Source organism: Anomalospiza imberbis, chromosome 2 (genome assembly GCF_031753505.1).
Source record: "Anomalospiza imberbis isolate Cuckoo-Finch-1a 21T00152 chromosome 2, ASM3175350v1, whole genome shotgun sequence".
NCBI lineage: Eukaryota > Metazoa > Chordata > Aves > Passeriformes > Viduidae > Anomalospiza > Anomalospiza imberbis.
The window spans coordinates 82,345,731-82,364,099 of NC_089682.1; the positions used below are offsets into that span (position 1 = coordinate 82,345,731).

Genomic DNA, 18,369 nt, shown 5'->3' on the forward strand with positions numbered 1-18,369 from the left:
AATCTGTTGAATGTGAAATATATTTAATCCCCTTCTTGCTCTTTTCCTAATTTCCCTTGGCAGTCTAAATCTCAGAGGATAAGTGCCAAGATATCAGTTCTCATTTATTTTTAAAAGGACTCTGATATGTTGGAATAATTGTATCCCTAGGAGTTAAGTTTAGGTTTGGAGGTTTGTTTTCAGTGGATGATGTATCACAGGGCTGGAATGGGTGCTGCCAGTCTTTGGGAAGGTGTAGTGCTGGGCAGGCAGGTCATGTGGGAGGGATGGTGGCAGACACTGCTGGAGCTCAGCAGTGAAGGTCTCTCTCAAACTTTGGTTGACTTAACAAAGACAGTGAGGATTTCAGGGCAGGCTGTAGCATGCCTTTGTTTCTTCCCGAAACCCTGTATGTTTAGGAAAGCTTCACGTATTTTGTTCAGGGAAGAGCACTCTCACTCCTGCCACTGTGCCTGTTTTTCGTTCCTCTGACCACCCATGAATATAGCTAACATAATGTAAGAAGGAAGGAGTTAAATAGTGAAGGATGGCCTGAAATCAGTTAAAGACCAGTCTGTGGTACTTTATCCTGAAACCTCCTGCTCCAGCTCTTTCATACCATCTGAGAGATTCAGTACTGATTACAGATTAAATAAATGCTGGTATCTTCCTGAATGTGATGACCAGTCATTGTAGAAAACAAAATTTAGTCTACTATCTGGGTACCCCTTCTCAAGCCATAAGATTGAGTGGAGGGTGACAGATTTGTGTTTAAACCTGGGCCACAAGACCAGTGTAGCAGAGATCCACCACCACAGTATGCAGATCTCCTCCAGGCTTCTGGTATACACACTGGCTATCAAAACTGTTAGTGCCATTAGAAGAGAATATATTTTAAACAGAAATTGCCTCAGGGAAAAAAAAACCCAAACAGTAAAATTATGCAACATAATGCCCTTTCTGGAGCATAGTCACAGTATTTGATTTCTCTTTGTTTCTGCCTTGCAGGTTGTGGTAAAGGGACAAGCTGAGCTTCTGGGAAGGGTCCCATCCTCAAACAAAGTAATAAACCTTAAAATCACTGAGAAGATGGTGCCTGCCTTTCGGTTTTTAGCCTACTACTTCATTGAGCATGAGGGCCAGCAAGAGATCATCGCTGATTCTGTGTGGGTGGATGTCACGGATGTCTGCGAAGGAAAGGTGCTTTCAAAGCTTGTGGCCTCTGTTGTTGCATTCGAAAACTTTTTAAAAATGGGGTGCTGGCAGAGCAAGTACAGCCTGGGATTATAAAGTGAGACATGTCATTTTTATTGAAAAGGAGACATCAGGAGTTGTGCCAAAAGGTAGCTCAGAAATGCTCCCAAGCTGTGCCTCAAAGAGATGAAAAATACAGTTTCTTACAGAGAAATCATCCCCTGTGAGTGCCTATATTTTAGAAATCGACAAGAAAACACTCATAGAATTGTTGAGGGGGAAGAATCTCTTTGTAACTTTCTCTTTTTGTAGTGATGTGTGTTGCACAAAAGAAAGTGAAGCCATTTATCGGGAAAAATTATGAATTTGAACTAATTTTTCAAGCTTTTAAATTTCTGATAAAAGTAATTTTCTAAGTTTTGGTAGCACTGTAAAAGCTTTTAAAAAGAACAGTTTACATTAGAAAATGAAGTATAGACAAAATGGAAGGCCCTCTAAGCCTTTTTTTCATCTTCCTTCTCCTCTTCTTCCTCCTCATTTTGGGACCATAATGTAAAATGAAAAAAAAAAAAAAATTAGACAGAGGAATTTCTCCCAATAGCATGAAACCCAATTGATGAAAATTATCAGCTGTCTAAAATTATTTTTCCACTGAAAATGTTTGTTTTGGAAAAAGAATATGATATTCCACTGGGGGGAAAAAAAGTTTTCAAGAAAAAATCATCCATCTCCAACAGACAAACCAATCCTTCATTTATACAAGGGCGAAATTCAATAATGTTCACAGGCATTTCTAGAAATAATTCATATTATTTCATAATCACCATGGCTACTTCTTCTTTAAACCACAGAAGTGTGTACGTCAGAACCAGATGTGTGTTTGCTCGGTTGTGCTAAAAATTTCAAGTGTATGATAGAAAGCAGGAAATATTATTACAGACTGGTTTAAGTTGGTTAATTTTGAACATTACCATGTAATGACAAAACGTTGCACTATGTCTTTCATGGTAATTTTTTTCCACTGGAAAATAACAAAATTATGTTGAAGACCTCAGTTCCACAAACCCCTAACACAAACTTTAAATTTCCCTTAGTGCTTAAATGTCACTGAAAGTCAACGTCCAGTATTCTGCGAGACACATCTTTCAGTTCCCCATGATTTCCTTCAGTGTGAAATATCTGCACCTATGTGTTCCAAAACACAGCATCACTGGCAAAATCTCCTGTGATCACAAAACAGGACCATGTCCCAGCCTCTGACTGCTGAAAGTCACAACTGACAGTATTCCTGGCCCAAAGAGTCTTCACTTTTCATTAACAAATAAGATACTTTTGTTTCAATCTTTTCTATTTAGATTAAAGTGAGAACAGAACAAGACACGTATGAACCAACAGACCAGGTCAATTTACAGATTGAAATGGACCATGCCGGAAAAGTTGCCCTAGCTGTGGTTGATAAGGCAGTTTTTATTCTGAATAAGAAAAATAAGCTTACAGCCAAAAAGGTAAGATATTTGTAAGAAAATATCACATCTACTAGTCAAGCAAATTTTTCCATTACTAATGAGAGGATCAAAATGTAATTAATGGCTATTAATTGCTTAGACAGCACTTTACTAAACTTGAAAGTGTTTTTTTTCTTTTGCAATTTAGGATCTATTTAAGATTAATTGCATGTTTAAGATGAGTGGTGTATTTAAGATGGGGATTTTCATCCTATGGCAGACAAATTTGTAAATTTAAAAAAGCATGGCTTGAAAGTGCTCCCTAAATAAAACATCCCTCAACTTTAATCTGCTTCCAAAAGCAGCTTGCACCACCAGTTTGTCTTGCTTCTGCGAATCAAAGGCTACAATAATTTTTCTGATATATATGTAAACTCTTTACAAGCATGTACTATGCACCTGTGCCATTTTATTTGGCAGGTATTTAATGCTATGAACTCCTATGATCTTGGCTGTTCTGTGGGTGGTGGTGCAAATAGCGTTCAAGTTTTTACTGATGTTGGTCTGGCTTTTATATCAGAGACGATTCAATCCAGCATTCGGGAAGGTAAGTGCAATCTGCCCTTTAGAAATTTGTGTAAGACCATTATAGATCTGAGGACACTGCTTAAAAAATCAGAAACATTTTTACTCTCATGCTGTAAGAGTATAAGTAAGTATCTTTGCTTTTGGATTTTTCTTCTGCTCTTCCACAAGATGCTGGCAGCTCAGATATCTCAGGTGGTGGGTGCTGGTCCTTTGCTGACCACCTCAGCTGGGGCAGGCAGCAGTTGGCTAGGCTGGTAGTTCTGTGGGACTCTCCCTCAAATTGTGGGTCTTCTGTCAATGAGATGGGTCCTAAGACAGGTCTTCATGAATGATGTGAATGATCAGGCTGTTCCTGTCATATCATCATGACCAAGCACTTCTGTTTTGCCTTCCCAGGATACAAATGCCACCAGGGCATCAGAAGGCAGAAGAGATCTTTGGATTTTCAGAAAAAAATGTCAGGAATCAGTATGTATGCTCCTCTGGGTAGCCTGAAAATCTTGGCAGGGAGAGGCAAAGGGATGTGTCTGGGATCTAGGAGGCAAGAAGTGATGGCATAGTGAAGGATGCCAAGATATTCTTTGTTCCAGTTCTTGAATTATATGACATAATCTAGCACAATTGTATGTACTATGCTGCATGATGCATCATTCATCAGCACAGATCAAAAAACAAAACCAAATAATGCCTGTAAATGGAAACTAGTTCACTGCTTTATAATCCCAAATACAAAGCACTTCTAGTAGATAACGCATCATGTCATCAGTCATGACTTCGAGGTTTTCAAAATAATTTGTATGGTCAGAAGATGTTTTATAAATCCTTTTTTTTCTTGACATTCTGCTTTGAAGTTGTGCCAACTTTGGTAATTTGTGCTTCAATTAAGAGAAGAGTTAGTATAGCATTTGGTATAAACTGTCAATCTGTGCATTTTTTTTTTCTCATTTTCTTGCCAGAAGACATGAAGGCTTGGAGTCTGATTCTTCCTTTCTTTTGAAATCAGACTCTATTTAAGAAAGAGAACACTGATATTGCTATTTCTATTAAGAATTCCAGCCTGCAAAGAGGATTCAACTTTTAATTGAGTCTGACTGGGAAGAGAGGGCTTAGAACAGAATGGATGCCATAGAGCCTATGATTTCCTCCTGTGTTTGTGGACTGTTTTTAGGATGGACTGTTTGCAGGGTCCCATGCTGAAGCTTGGCTTTGCAGCAGAAACTGATATTAATGGCAAAGAATGACAGGAATGAGCACAATGAACACCTTTACACTGATTTCTACTTACATAGCACTAATTCTGGACTTTAATTCTATTGCAGCCAGCAGATACCAAAACACTGCTCTTCTAAAATGCTGCCAAGATGGAATGAAATTAAATCCCATGAGGTTTTCTTGTGCAAAAAGGCTTGCAAAGGTGTCTGGCTCCCAGGAATGCAGGAATGCCTTCCAGGACTGCTGTGAGAAAGCCACAGTCCTCAGGAAGAAGGCGAAGCAGAGGAACAGAGTGGGCTTGGCACGACGTAAAGAGCAGTGGCATACAGTTCTGCCACTTTCATCCTTCTTGTGGTGGCTGGGGAGGGTCAAGGGGCATTTTAGTGCTGTGGGGCTGGGGAGGAAGTTTTCACATCAGCATTTCAGAGAGCCCTGGTACAGTGCAGCCGCCACACAGCATTGCATTTTCACACCTGTACACTGGGGCGGTGGGAGTGGGATGGGACAACTTCTTGGGGTGAGTAAAGGCAAGAATCACTTCAGCCACTGCTGGCCCCTCCAGTCTTACAGAGGAACTGATGGCCTCTGTCCACACCCCAGAAAGGCCCCAGGCAGCAGAGCAGGGAAGGGGGTGGTTGTCTGCGTTCAGGGCCCTAAGTGGTCTCAGATTTAAGCCTCTATAATTAGTGGTACTACTATTATATTACCAAAAAAAATTTACTTTGCATCTAAAATGATCTTATTCTGAGTGTAATTTCTGCTATCATTTCTCAGAGATTTCTCCTGTCTATCACAAGTATGGGACACTGGGAGGATCTTTGCTAGCCTTACTACAGGGTACTGATTTCTCATTTGGTAGCATATAGTTATTGAAGTTGGAAAGAGGAACTATTTCTTTCTTCAGGGAAAAGGTATGGTCATTGCTTCTTTTTTTTCAACATTTTTCTTTAATGTACAAGATGAAACCCAGACGAAATCTTTTCATTCAGAGTATTTTTTTGTGCTCTTACAAGTTGACTCTCTGCAAGACAGTGTAAGTTAGCAGCTGAAGACTTCCAAAAAGAAACCTCACTCCTGTTTTGCAGAATACAATGCATATGAAGAATTGTTTGATGAAACCTCTGTCAGCTTGCGCAGTTATTTTCCTGAGAGCTGGTGGTGGAGTTTTGAAGAAGTGGAAGGCCCTGGAAAGCACAGGTACTGTGTCGCCTGACTAGCTGAATATGTTTAAATTCGTACTCTCAAATGTCTATAAATATCAGTTTTATGTAGTATCTGATGCAGAGAACTTCAGAATATTGCAAGTACCTTGTCTCCACAACTGGGGGAATATGGTTTACTCTTTAAAGACTCAAACTTCATCAAATTACCATGTTTACATTTTATACATGCCTTCTGATATATTTTGTGTGTTTTTAGTGTAAAAAACTTCGCTCCTGACTCTATAACTACCTGGGAAGTTCAGGCAATAAGTATATCTCCTGAAAAAGGTATAAGTATTGAGTATTTTTTGTTTGTTTCTTTCTTTTATGGATGAATAGAGGATGTGTATTTTTAAAAAGAGAGATACAATATTATGCTGACAGAATAAAACAGTCTGTACTGTTTTACTTTATGATCTTGAAGGTCTCTTCCAACCTAGTTATTCTGTGATTCTGTGAAAAAACACAGTGTTTTGATCATAATAGCTACTTCTCTCTTTTATGCCATGTTAAAGCCCAACTAGAAGTTAAGATATATATTTATAAAAGCAACATGAAGTAGGGTCTCAAGGATGATGGGTCATACAATCAAAACTGCCATTTATTCTTTTCAGTCTTTAAACCACCTCATTTTGTCTTCCACATGGCCAGGAAGCCACATGAGAGGTAGCAGCAGTAACGCCACTTTTCTTTGAATTATTCTGGGACCAGGTTCTGGCCATCTAAGTATGAACATCTGTGGCCTCTATGGCAGAAAAGAACACCAGGAAACCAGCAAAGGACCAGCAAGGGCTGGACACCAGAGAGCCCAGGTTCCCAGGTGCTGCTCTCTGGGAGCTCCTAGGAGTTGATGAGAACTACACAGGATGGATAAGGGGTCTATATTGTACTGCCCGCTCCCCTTTGAAAGGGGAGGAAAACTGAGCCACATTTCACTCACAAAACATACAAACACTTCTGCCAAGTTTTAGCTATCAAAAACCATGGATGTGACTCGAGGGGGCAAACTGGAGATAGGTCTCTAGTGCAGATGAGTTTAAATGAGTTCTGAGTATGCCCATTTTCTTTGCCTGCTTGTGACCTCAGAGGAACCCAGGCACTGAGTTTTGATTAGACATTTAACTTCCTATCAGTTGATGTTAAGTGTGCAATTCTCAGTTCTAGCTGTTTCTCTTTTTCGCACCCCAGGGTTCTGTGTGGCTGATCCCCACACCTTTGCAGTTTTCAAAGACTTTTTTGTGTCCCTGAGATTACCGTACTCAGTCAGACGACACGAGCAACTGGAAATAAAAGCAGTGGTTTACAACTACCTGCCCAACGATCTCCAGGTAGTGTTATCAACAACTGCTGTACCTTGCATGCCTAGCTAGCTAGATTTGTAGTTATGTAATAATTTAATGGGAATGACCTGGCCACCCTTCAGTGTCCCCCTACAGCACAGACATAATCCTCTTATCTTGAAAGCTTTCCCAAGCATCCAGTTCTACTTGGTAATCAAGCTTACCATATAAAGCAGATTTCATTCACCATGTTTCATAGCCATATCCTTTGTCTTTGAGTACTTCTTCCCCTTCATTGAAGCAATCTGTTCCCTTTTTGCTGCCTTCTGATCTGGACAATACCCAGCGCTGACACTGACATTCACTGACACTTCACAAGATACACAAGATAGAGAGGTAAATGGGTATGAGCCCACCATCCAATGTTAGCCACAAAATTCATTGAGTATACAGCACATGGCCACTTTTTCTCTTCATGTGACTCCTACGCAGTCCTGCATATGGCCACAGTTGTCACTGGGCTTAGGGCCTCCATCATCCTAAGGCTGGTACTCTTTTTTCACTTCTTCCTATCTCCCAACCAGCTGTTCGACCAGCATCCCCTGAACTGCATTGAATTGTGTAGAGCTGGGATGTATAAAAGTGCACTGTCCTTCTTACTTCATTGTGGTTCAGGGAGAGGCCAAAACTCTGTTTCAAGTTTGGTGTAAGGAAGAAATGTTAGCTGATTTACCTTCAGAGCCCTAATCAATATAGCTGAATATTAACAGACCACAGTGTCACAGAACAATTTACATTGGAAGGGGCATCCAGAGGTATTTTCCAGTGCAGTGCTGCACCAGAACTGCTGTTGGGCATTGCCTTGTCCCCACAGGTGATAGTGAAGATGGAGACAGTGAAGGGGCTGTGCACCGCAGAGACGACGGCGAAGGCTGTGCAGCTGCCGCTGCTGGCTAAGGGGAACTCAGCAACACCAGCCTTCTTCTCAGTCGTCCCTCTCACTGTGGGACAAATCCCAATCACCATTATTGCTTTCGACCAGGATTCTGGGCAAAGTGATAGCATTAGGAAGAATCTCAAAGTTGTGGTATGTATAACTAATTGAGGGCAGGCACTTCACAAATTGTCCTCAAATGTGACATTCACTATATGTGGAGCTCTCGTGGAGGGAGTGGAATGGTACAAACATAAGGCTGGAAGCAATTCAGGAAATACATTTTTCAGCAAGGACTGAGGGACAAAAATTAAGCCTCTGTGTGTATTGTATATGGAAAGGTTTGTTCTCTATGGTAATGAATATCCTTTACCCATGACACAGCAACAAATTCTTCAGCAGGTGCCTGTCTTAGAATCCTTAACTTCTCCCTGCTTCATCAACATGTATGAAAATTCTTTTTTCCTTGTGAAGCCAAGATTGAAAATGCTGGTAATAAAGTTAAACCCTATTTTATTCCTTCTGGTCAATGGATCAATCTTCACTCTTAACAATTGCATAGGTAAAAATATATGCAAAACATGCTAATCAATACAGAGATGCTGTATTGATTATTTAATACCTTATCTGTCTTTCAAAATTATAAAAAGGAGGAGCCTTTTAGAAAAAATTACTTTTCAAGTGCCAACACAGACTCATTACAATACCTAAGTCATCCATGAAGAGCTTTTTTCCATCCACACAAAAAGGGCAAAATATGAATCCTTGCATCCCTGATGTCAGGTTTTACCATGTAGGTAAGAATAAGGCACAGGATGCTGGAAACCTGCTGTTATTAAAGGCTATAGCTTTTGTAGATAAAGACATAGTCTCAGAGTTCAGTGTTACACCAAAACACTAGAAGTAGCTATAAAAATAGCTTTATTAAAACTGAAACTGTAGGAAGAGGGGTGTGAGGAATCAGAAGGAAAACATGTTTAAGTCTTACATCCAAGATGTACTCAGAATTTCAGGGATTTCATGCATGAGAGGTTTACAAAAATGAGACCCTCTGTGAACTTGATAGGTCACAAAGCTGAGAATAAACTTTGAAGTTTAATTTTTGGAAGTTGGTTTTGGTTAAAGGAATTTCATCCAGAGAAATGTTTCAACAGTAACACAAAATATTCAGTAAAGTTTATCAGGATTTCAGTTGGGAAACTGAAATTCTGATTTGAAGGTTGAGTTTTACCTAGAGAGAAATTGCCCTTCAAGATCACTTATTTGTGCCACCTGCTGGCCTAGTGCTTGGGTGGAGCTTACAGGTTTCTTGCAGCTTAATTTCAGTTGTGAGTGCTTGCAAATGTTTTGACTTTTCTTTCTTTAACTGTGCAGGCTGAAGGTGTTTTACAGAGAGAAGAAGAGACCATTTGCATTAACAGTGGCTGTAAGTTACCCAAAAGGGTTAGATACAGATGAGGTTTAGAGTAAGAATGAGGAGTGAATTATGGGTGCAGTGAAATACTCCTTAATGCACAGATGTTCCTTTGGTTAACCAGAACTTGTCATAAATCTCTCCATCCAATACATAGAAAAATACTCATGAAAGGAAAGAAAAAAGAATTATAAATTTTCATAATTGATTTATTTTACTTTTGTTTTTCATGGTATCATTCTTTATATATTAACTGGGTATCCATTTCATTCACTAATGGGTCTTAAAAGGTATTAAAAACAAGGGGTTTTTTCAAGTGTAAAATATTGCTAACGATTGAAAATTAAATCACTATAAGAAAAATAATTATATTTTTTCTAAAATTACAGGATGTTGTTTCTTTTTTTTAAGTCTTGATGTAGATATTTATTTATTTATTTATTTACTTACAGTGAAGTCCCATACAGTTGACCTGAACAAACCATCTAATATGGTACCGGGTTCTGATAGTCACGTGTTAGTTAGCCTGAAAGGTAAATGTAATTTTTTTGTCAACAACTTCTCCACAGGTGACAAGGGACACGTCCCTCTGTGCTGCTCATTCCTGCATGGAAAGACTCCATTCTCTCCCGTTTTTTTTTATTATGACTCAAATGGTCTGTGCTACATGGCCAGGTCATAAAACAAAACATCCCCAGGGTTGAAGCAGTACCTCTCCCTCTTTCTAACTACTCCTTCTTACTTGTAGTGAGTGTAATAGCTTTATGAGATCCATCCTTCCTCACTATGCTCGGACTAACATTATGGGAAAGCCAGATGTGAAGGGAAGATTTCATCTTCTCTAATAACTTCATGCAGGGCTGTAGAAATCTGCTTTGGATTCCAGAAATAAAGATGCCAGACTCTGATGTATCATTTCTGGAGAGTTCTGTATTTCCTAAGAAGAGATATGTTCATATATTCATTTAATCATATATATTTGTGTGTATACATATATATACATATATATATATATATATACACTCATGCATATATATACTCATGCATACATGTCTTAAAACATCCATTAGCAACTACTTTTATTAGTGATAAATATTTCTCCCCCACCCCCCAGAAATGTAAAATAATGCATTTGTGACACAAAGGGTATTGGTCTCCATTTCAAATCCGTGTTCTAAAATAAAGGGATCATCAAATTTGTAAAGTTACAAAATTGCACAGAGAAAAATAAAACCACGTAAAATGTTTGTCATGATTAATGCACAATCTTTTTATCCTTCTGTGGGAGGATCAGGGCTGGTTTGACAAGATTTTTTCCAGCCCAAACCTGATAGACGAGTCTTTCCCCCTTCCGTTTATTCCTTGCCTCCAGTAGTCTGAGGACTCTTTCTCCTTCATATTCCTTAACTGTGCCAGCCTCCTTTCTCCAGGGGCTTGGCACCTCATCCTTGCCCTTCTTCAAAGAGCTTTATGAAGTCTCAGGTAGTTAAGAACAGTGTTGAGCAGTGAGGAGTATCAGGCCATGCTGAAATATCAGCCTATAGTTAGGATCACCTTTCTTCATATTTACAGTTTAAAATAAGATACATACTACAGCTTGTATTTTTTACAACAGGGAACATTATGGATCAGTCTGTTGAAAACTGTCTGAGTCTCAATGGAGTTGAGAAGCTGATTCAGCTGCCCACAGGCTGTGCAGAGCAAACAATGGTGAAAATGGCCCCTGCAGTCTACGCCATTGAGTACCTGGATGCCAGCGAGCAGTGGGTGAACTTTAACCCTGAGCTGAAGCAGGAAGCCATCAGTATGATTGAAAAAGGCAAGCAGAAAAAACAAAACAAGGCAAACCAACCAGAAGCCAAAGGAAGGGATCCTTGCTATCTGTTTGCACTACACACTGGCTGCAGCTGCCTCCTGAAGGAGTGCTCACTGTCTTACCACAGCTTCACAGAAATGCCCCTGGCAGTCTGCAGACAGATATGAGACATGAGGGACACAACATGTGAGGAGGGCTTAGGACACTAATTACCAGCATCTGGCACTGGATGGTATTGACATCGATGGTCCATTCTCTCTCTTGCCTAATTTAGAAGTAGAAAGTAAAATCTGAGCTGATCAATGAAAATTCTTTTGAAACTAAATGGATAGCAAAGGCCAGTTGTTCATTGCCTCCAAATGTTCAAAATCAACCAAGATAAATCACATCCTAAAAATGCTTATTTCTCCCTATGGTTCACATACACTGCTTAGGATAGGCAGCTGGGATGTAGACATCTCTGTCTGTGGCTGTCAAGAGAAGTATGGCAAAGGAAATTCCCAGTGCTAATCATGATATTGACACCTTCCCTTGCCCACTCCTGTATTCATCATTACATAAGCTAGAAGGACTTCAGCAGCCTTGGGACAAGTCAGGGAGGGAGTTTCCTTAGGGAGAGGACACCTGCAATTCTGCTTCTGGAAGACTCCACTCCAAGATGTGATCCAAAGCTGGTATTAAATGTGCAGCAAAGCCAGGACCACATTTCCACAGTATGTGGAAATGTTCCAGCTCACAGGAATTAACACAGGGAATTGTCAGTATTGGAACAGGTACAGCTGATCTTTCTAAATATAGTGGTGTGCTTATGGCATAAAGCAGAAAAATGCACTTGTCATTGTGATCTTCAGATATGATAAACACATTTCATCAATGAAAAAATAAGTGTATAAATTAAAAATTTAAATTATAAATTAAAAGCATGCTAGCAGTTGCTGCATGGAGATCTTTGCCTATTTATCAAGCCTGCCAAAAGTGACATGAGATCCTGCTAATAAGTATTTAGTATTATCAGCATCATTTAGTGCCTACATTATGCTTTTATTGATTTTTATTGAAGTTCATTGTGTAAAAAATTAATTGTCATAAAATCAACGGCTTGAAAAGTTGTCAATAATGGGAAATAATTTCCCAATATTCACTATACATACAATGTTTTGTAACCACAGGTATCTGCAATTTTCAAGTTATTTTCTTGGTTCAATTAAGTCAAACAAGACAGAGGACCTTCTAAGCCTAGTGATTTTTCTGTGTCAAATTGTGCTGACCCAGTCATTTCCTCCTTAATGCCCCATTGAACACCTCCATGAACTCTTCCACCAGTCAATACAAAACATGTCCATTATAATACAAGTGATGTAGGAAAATGCCCAATAAATATGGATGTTCTTTGAACAGTTACGTGCTCTCCTGTTCATGCAGGTTACACTAGAGTGCTTGAGTTTCAGAAGGAGGATGGGTCCTATGGAGCATTTAGAACAACCCCCAGTAGTGTATGGTAAGTGATTTTCTTTTCTTGGGGTTTTGTTTTTGGAGGGTTTTTTTTTGTTTATTTGGTTGGGATTTTTTTTTTTTTTCAATTTACCTCTATTATCATTTGACGCATCAGAAGTTTTTCTTTGGTGATGGATTTTGAAAATCTGGTGGTTGCCTACATACTTTTGTCATGAATAATCAGCCACCAAATTATCTGACTTTATTAAGTCCTTGGTGGAAGAGATTTATACTGAACCACTGATCATTTTGCATTTGCCACAGAGTAGAAATATTCAAGCTGATGTTGAACAATAACTCGCTAGGTTCCAGTGAGTGCACTGTGCTGAATATTAGTTTGTGCATAAAATTAGTATGTTTTTCTTCCTGTCAATATAGTCTTCTATAAGCATCTCTCAGCACAAGTTTGGAAAATTTTCTTCTGTGCAGGTTAACTGCATTCATTGTTAAAGTGCTCACAAGGAGCAGAGAATACTTCAATATCCAAGACAGTCACATAAGCAACTCAATTTCCTACTTGGTTAATCAACAACAGGCAGATGGCTCATTCCATGACCACCACCCTGTAATGGACAGAGAAATGCAGGTAGGTCATCCACAGTTTGAATAATTTGTTGTGCATTTAGGGCTATTAGACATTGAAAGGAACGCTGCGAATTGTTGAATAATAAGAAATGTTTCTAAAGAGAATAAATCTGTAATGTAAGTACAAAATCTGTAATGTAAAATTATTTTGTAAATATGTCTGTTATGTCAGATGCATAGCTAGCACTTCACTTTATCTTTTTATACAGTCTTAGATGCTTTTTTCACCTATGCCTATAGAGTACTTAAAATATTATTTTGGGGGGGGTCATATATTTGGTAAAAATGTAAGCCTTTTATTGCCAAAGGCAATAGAGTGTAGAATTTTGTAACTTTGTTTCGAAGGGGCATCCAGAGCTCATCTAGTCCAAATGCTGCTCAAACAGTTCTAGTTAGATCAGATTGTACAGGGGCACGTCCATCTGTGTCTTAAGTACGTCCCAGTCTGTCTGGGTAACCTGTTTCAGTATTTCACCAGGCCCATGGTGAAAAAAGAAAACGTTTACACTTAATCAGAATTTCCAATTGCATATCTTGGTCTACATAACCTCTATAACTGTCCAGAAACACATAATTATTATACTGTCCATGAATTTAGTCTAGGAAAGTAATGCGCATCTTCCAAAACTCATTGAAAATGCAATGTAGCAACCATGTATATATGAAAAAAAACATATATTAATATTTTTAATGATCTCTGTCAAATAACTAGGGAAACTTTCACCCCCAAAGCTAGTTTCAGTTGATGTAACAATATTGGGGAAAAAGAAACAAGTAGCTCAAGGCCTGGTCCAAAGAGTTTTGGGTTTTTTGACCTGTGTTCAAGGTGAGATAATCTTCTATCTTACATATACTTCAAGAGCTTTCAGGGGAAAAAAGCTAATGAGGCCACAGTTCTTACTTTATCAAGAAGAGGGATAAGAAATGATGTAGTATTGGTGTATAAATACCTTTACAGGAGAGTTCTGTCTGCAAGGTAGAGGGCTCTTTAGTGTGTAGAGAGTAGCACAGCAATGAAAACAACCCCACCTTCCTAGTGACTCAAAACTGAAACTATGAATGTTTCAATGAGAAATTAGAGATTTTTAGCTGTAAGATAAATAACTAAATATTTGATTATCAGCTGTTTTCACATGGTGGGTTACTGATCTCTTACAATGTTCAATGCAACCTTTAATGCTGCCACCATAGAAGATATACTTTAGATGGACACATGTTATTGAGAAAAATTTAAGGTAACTGCTACATGGTACATGATCAGAGGGTTTGCAGAGAAGATCCTTGACTTCATGGAAAGTAATTGTCTAGATTTAATCATAAACGTATGCATGCACATTTAACTTTTCCTTTTCATATTTCATCTTTCAGGGTGGCATTAAGTCAGCAGAAGACGATTTGTCTATGACAGCCTTTGTAACCATAGCATTGCAACAGACCCTACGTGTCTACCCATCACCTGATGTGGTAGGAAGCCTGGCTCTTTAAGTCTGCAGTCTATTGCACAATGGCATATCCACGCTTCCATCTCTTGGAGAATTGCAAATGGGGTTTAAAATCTGCTTACATCTGTGGTGGATAGGAAAAGATATCATGATCTATTATACAACAAGGTGTTTCGAGCTACATGCTCCATCATCAATGGCTTTACTCACTAAGCAAATATTGTTATAATTGTCTTAAAAATCACTACAGGGAAGTATTCTAATTTCCGAGTACTAGTTTCCTCGTGCCAGAAGCAGCAGTTAGCAGGTCTCAGTGATCTTTACAAATGGATCTATTCTGTTTTCACAGGAACGAGTGATTACAGGAGCAGTGGCTTACATGAAAAATCAATTTTCAAGAAGTACTGACTGCTATTCTATAGTCATCACTGCTTATGCTCTGACACTTGTGCAGTCTGAAAGTGAAGAAGCTCAGTTTGTGAAAGAAAAATTAAGGGACTGTTCTTCTTTTGATGAAGGTACTGGTAACCATTCTTAAAAATCCCTTTAAAAAGCACTTTTCCTAAAGGAAACACTCTGAGCACACTTACATGAACAAAACCATTTGAAGTAAATGAAGAAAACTTAATTTTATACAACTGTGTATGTATATATGTAATATATTTAATTATTTAAATTGCATAATTAAATATTTTAATATTTGACATTTTAATATGTCATTTTAATAATTAATATCACTATAAAGTGACAGCTAGTGAAGCCTAGATCATAACCTTCTCTGATTTTGAAACTGGATCAAAACTACAGTAAATATTCATTTATGTTTTCTCCTTCCCTTGAGAAGAAAAGAAGTCCAAGCCAAATGAGAAAGAAGAAACTTCCTATGAAAAAATAGCAACATACAGGAGTAGTCCATACTGGATTTGTAACCGAGAGGGCAGGTGTCTCTTCCAGCCCACCTTCTTTCAAAGCCCCCCACCAGTTCTGAGTGCTTTGTCCCAGCTCCCCGTGGATGTTCCCACTGACCCCCACAGGGTGTGGCAGTGGTGACTGCTGAGTCAGTCACCTGTGTGGCTGCACCACTGTCCTGGTTATTCCTTCCAATGCATTTGGCAAATACAGTATGGTTCAACAGCCCCAGTTTAAGCGTAGGGAATATGCTTCTCCTTAATCAAGGCTGGATTTGTAGCCATAATTAATACTATTATGTCTGATGGACCACCAGACACAATGCTACCACTCCATCAGATGGACATTGCTGTCCAATGGGATCGTTGGGCCCATGGGTTGGAGAAATAAAAATCAAAAATCATGGGTTTTCTTTTTCATTATCTTTCTCCCTGGCTGATTTGTTGCTCTCACAACAGCATCTGTGTCTTGTGGTTCCACAGTGCCATGACATGAAGTATCCATTGTGTAGAATAGTGATTTTTGGCAAAAGTCTCTGCCAAGGGAATTCAGGATTGTTATTCTTGCAGCAAAGCAGCAGCGCTACTGGGGAAATGGCAACGATGCAGTCTCAGTGGAAAGCACGGCCTATGCCCTGCTTCAAACCTTGCTCCTGGAAGACATGGAATATGCAAGGCCTATTGCCACGTGGCTGACAGAAAGGAGGAACTACGGTGGAGGGTACTGCTCAACACAGGTGCCTGACCACCAGTTCAGGAGGAGTCTTAAGGGGAGGGAAGGAAGTAGAAGCCCCCTAAAAATTTTTCATTTAGATTTGTAAGGATCATAACAGTTAATTTTCAACTTCTTTAGTGTATGAAGCAGTAAAGATTTTGGATTGTTAATTAGCAATGGGCCAAAATATAATAGTTAAAAAGCCATCAAAGAAAATTCTTTTTCCTTATGAAGAAGTAGGATAATCTAAGGTCAGGACTCCAATGTGTTTACAATTTTAGTGCTATAAGAAGAAGCTGGGCAATTAAATGAATAGTCTGTGTGAGAGAGTAATCAGACAGACAAATGCAGGAGAACTTCAAAGCAGCAAAAAGCATAAACCTGAATTCGAGGTGACTGATAATGTCATCTGAAATGTTGTTGAAATTACCTGGCATAACTGCTAGTTTTTTTGCTTTTCTTCCTCACCTAGGACACAGTGGTGGCCTTAGAAGCTCTGTCAGCATACAGCATACAGACACTGGACACTGCTTCCACAGACCTGACAGTCAGACTGGGAACACCTGGAAGGCAAAATTATTACAGCATTGTTCTGACTGATGCCCATGAAGGATTTCAGAAGCAGCTAGAGGTATACAACCATTGGTTGTTTCAAAGGTTTTTTTCCCTCAAGAAGGAGAAATCAAATCCTCTGGCAGAGGTTTTGTCATGTTAAGCTACCATGATGTAGCTGATTTATTATACCTTTAAATAATTTGATCTGTAAAACAACAAAATCTTTTTAAAGTCAAAAAACCCCAAACCCAGCAGGTACTTAGCAGCACACTTTAGAGGTGCTTTCCTGCCTCTGAGGACTTTGGTGGCATGAATCTCTCCCAAAAGTGAAGAGCAGCCAGGAACCTAAGTCCTTCTGGGGAATGAGGTAGAAGGAGAATATTCTGATATTCTCTGTACCTGGAACTGTGAAAATGTTAAATCCAGGATACAAAGGAGGGACTGAAGTTGTTAAAATACATCTACTGGGCCCTAAAACAGTAGAGTAAGATTCATTAGCTCAGTACATTTCAAATCTTGAGACATGAGGTCTCATAATTCCTTCTATAGTTTTCCTTACCCAGATTTGGGGGGTAAAGGCACACAAGACTGTCAAGATGTCAGGAAAACAATAGACCAAATGCTGAGCACAAACTAAATATCTTTTCTTTTCACTTGGTTTGCAGTTTGAACTTGGGAGAAAACTTGAAGTGTCTGTGAACGGCAAAGGAAATGGGACAATGAGTGTAAGCTGTAAATTCAAAATCCAGAGTCCAGCTGGACTTCTTTAATCTCTTTTTGAAACCGAAGTGAAAATTTACTTGACATGGCCTCAACCCTTGTGTTTTTACCACCAAAATTCTAAAATTTGGGGCTTAAAGCCTTATGGACTCTCAATTTTTCCTGTCTTTATTAAATTCATAAAATGTCAAGGGTGTTAGAGGTGGCTGGAGTTTGAAAGACCTCTTTGTGTTTGGGAATGAAGAGTTATCTCAAAGGTGTCCCACACTACTTGTGAATTGCACATGGGACCTGTGCAATTCTCTGTGCCATGCGGGGGGACTGGTCTTTCTCTCCACACTCCCATGTCCCATCACCATGTGTTGGAGTCCTGAATGGGTAAATTCCTTGTCATTTAAATGATATTTTTAGTGGCTTGCTGTTTGTGTGTTCACTTTAGATATTAAAAATGTACTGGTCACCTGAGCTGAAGAACAACACCTGCAATGATTTGATTTTGACAGTGGAAGTGGAAGGGAGCCTTAAGTACTCTGGTGAGTGAAAAGGACAGGGGCTGGGTCTCAAAGGTGACACATTTGGCCAGCTGCTAATGATACTTCATAGCTTTCCAGGCTTGGAAAGTGGGAACAAATGAATGAAACAAGGAAAAAGAGAAGTCCCTGAACTCTACCCAGTCATTGTTTCATTTAGCTTATTATTCTTATGCTAAACAGTATAACAACCATCTGAGTGACTGTAGGTGCAGCAGGTACTTGACAGTTACACAGATACCATTAGAATCTCTTCTTGAGAAAGGGGAGGTAAACTCCCTTCACAGAAGGGAAAGCCCTGCTCAGTTCCTGGCTAAAAAGGGACCTACCGTGTGGGTTTAAAATTCTTTGAGGCA

General features: G+C 39.2%; 1 protein-coding gene across 1 annotated transcript in view; it reads left to right on the forward strand.

The window, feature by feature from the left end:
* Positions 1–18,369, forward strand: part of LOC137469385 (complement C4-A-like) — a 40,913-nt gene that overhangs the window by 11,861 nt on the left and 10,683 nt on the right. Inside the window, exons 13-32 of the mRNA XM_068182073.1 lie at positions 988–1,179; positions 2,529–2,678; positions 3,099–3,225; positions 3,603–3,674; positions 4,526–4,726; positions 5,504–5,615; positions 5,838–5,908; positions 6,809–6,948; positions 7,775–7,987; positions 9,209–9,260; positions 9,701–9,781; positions 10,864–11,067; positions 12,487–12,562; positions 12,988–13,144; positions 14,512–14,607; positions 14,935–15,103; positions 16,064–16,230; positions 16,681–16,839; positions 17,429–17,488; positions 17,923–18,016. Of these exons, the coding sequence (XP_068038174.1) occupies positions 988–1,179; positions 2,529–2,678; positions 3,099–3,225; positions 3,603–3,674; positions 4,526–4,726; positions 5,504–5,615; positions 5,838–5,908; positions 6,809–6,948; positions 7,775–7,987; positions 9,209–9,260; positions 9,701–9,781; positions 10,864–11,067; positions 12,487–12,562; positions 12,988–13,144; positions 14,512–14,607; positions 14,935–15,103; positions 16,064–16,230; positions 16,681–16,839; positions 17,429–17,488; positions 17,923–18,016 (2,593 nt within the window). The remainder of the gene's footprint in view (positions 1–987; positions 1,180–2,528; positions 2,679–3,098; positions 3,226–3,602; positions 3,675–4,525; positions 4,727–5,503; positions 5,616–5,837; positions 5,909–6,808; positions 6,949–7,774; positions 7,988–9,208; positions 9,261–9,700; positions 9,782–10,863; positions 11,068–12,486; positions 12,563–12,987; positions 13,145–14,511; positions 14,608–14,934; positions 15,104–16,063; positions 16,231–16,680; positions 16,840–17,428; positions 17,489–17,922; positions 18,017–18,369) is intronic.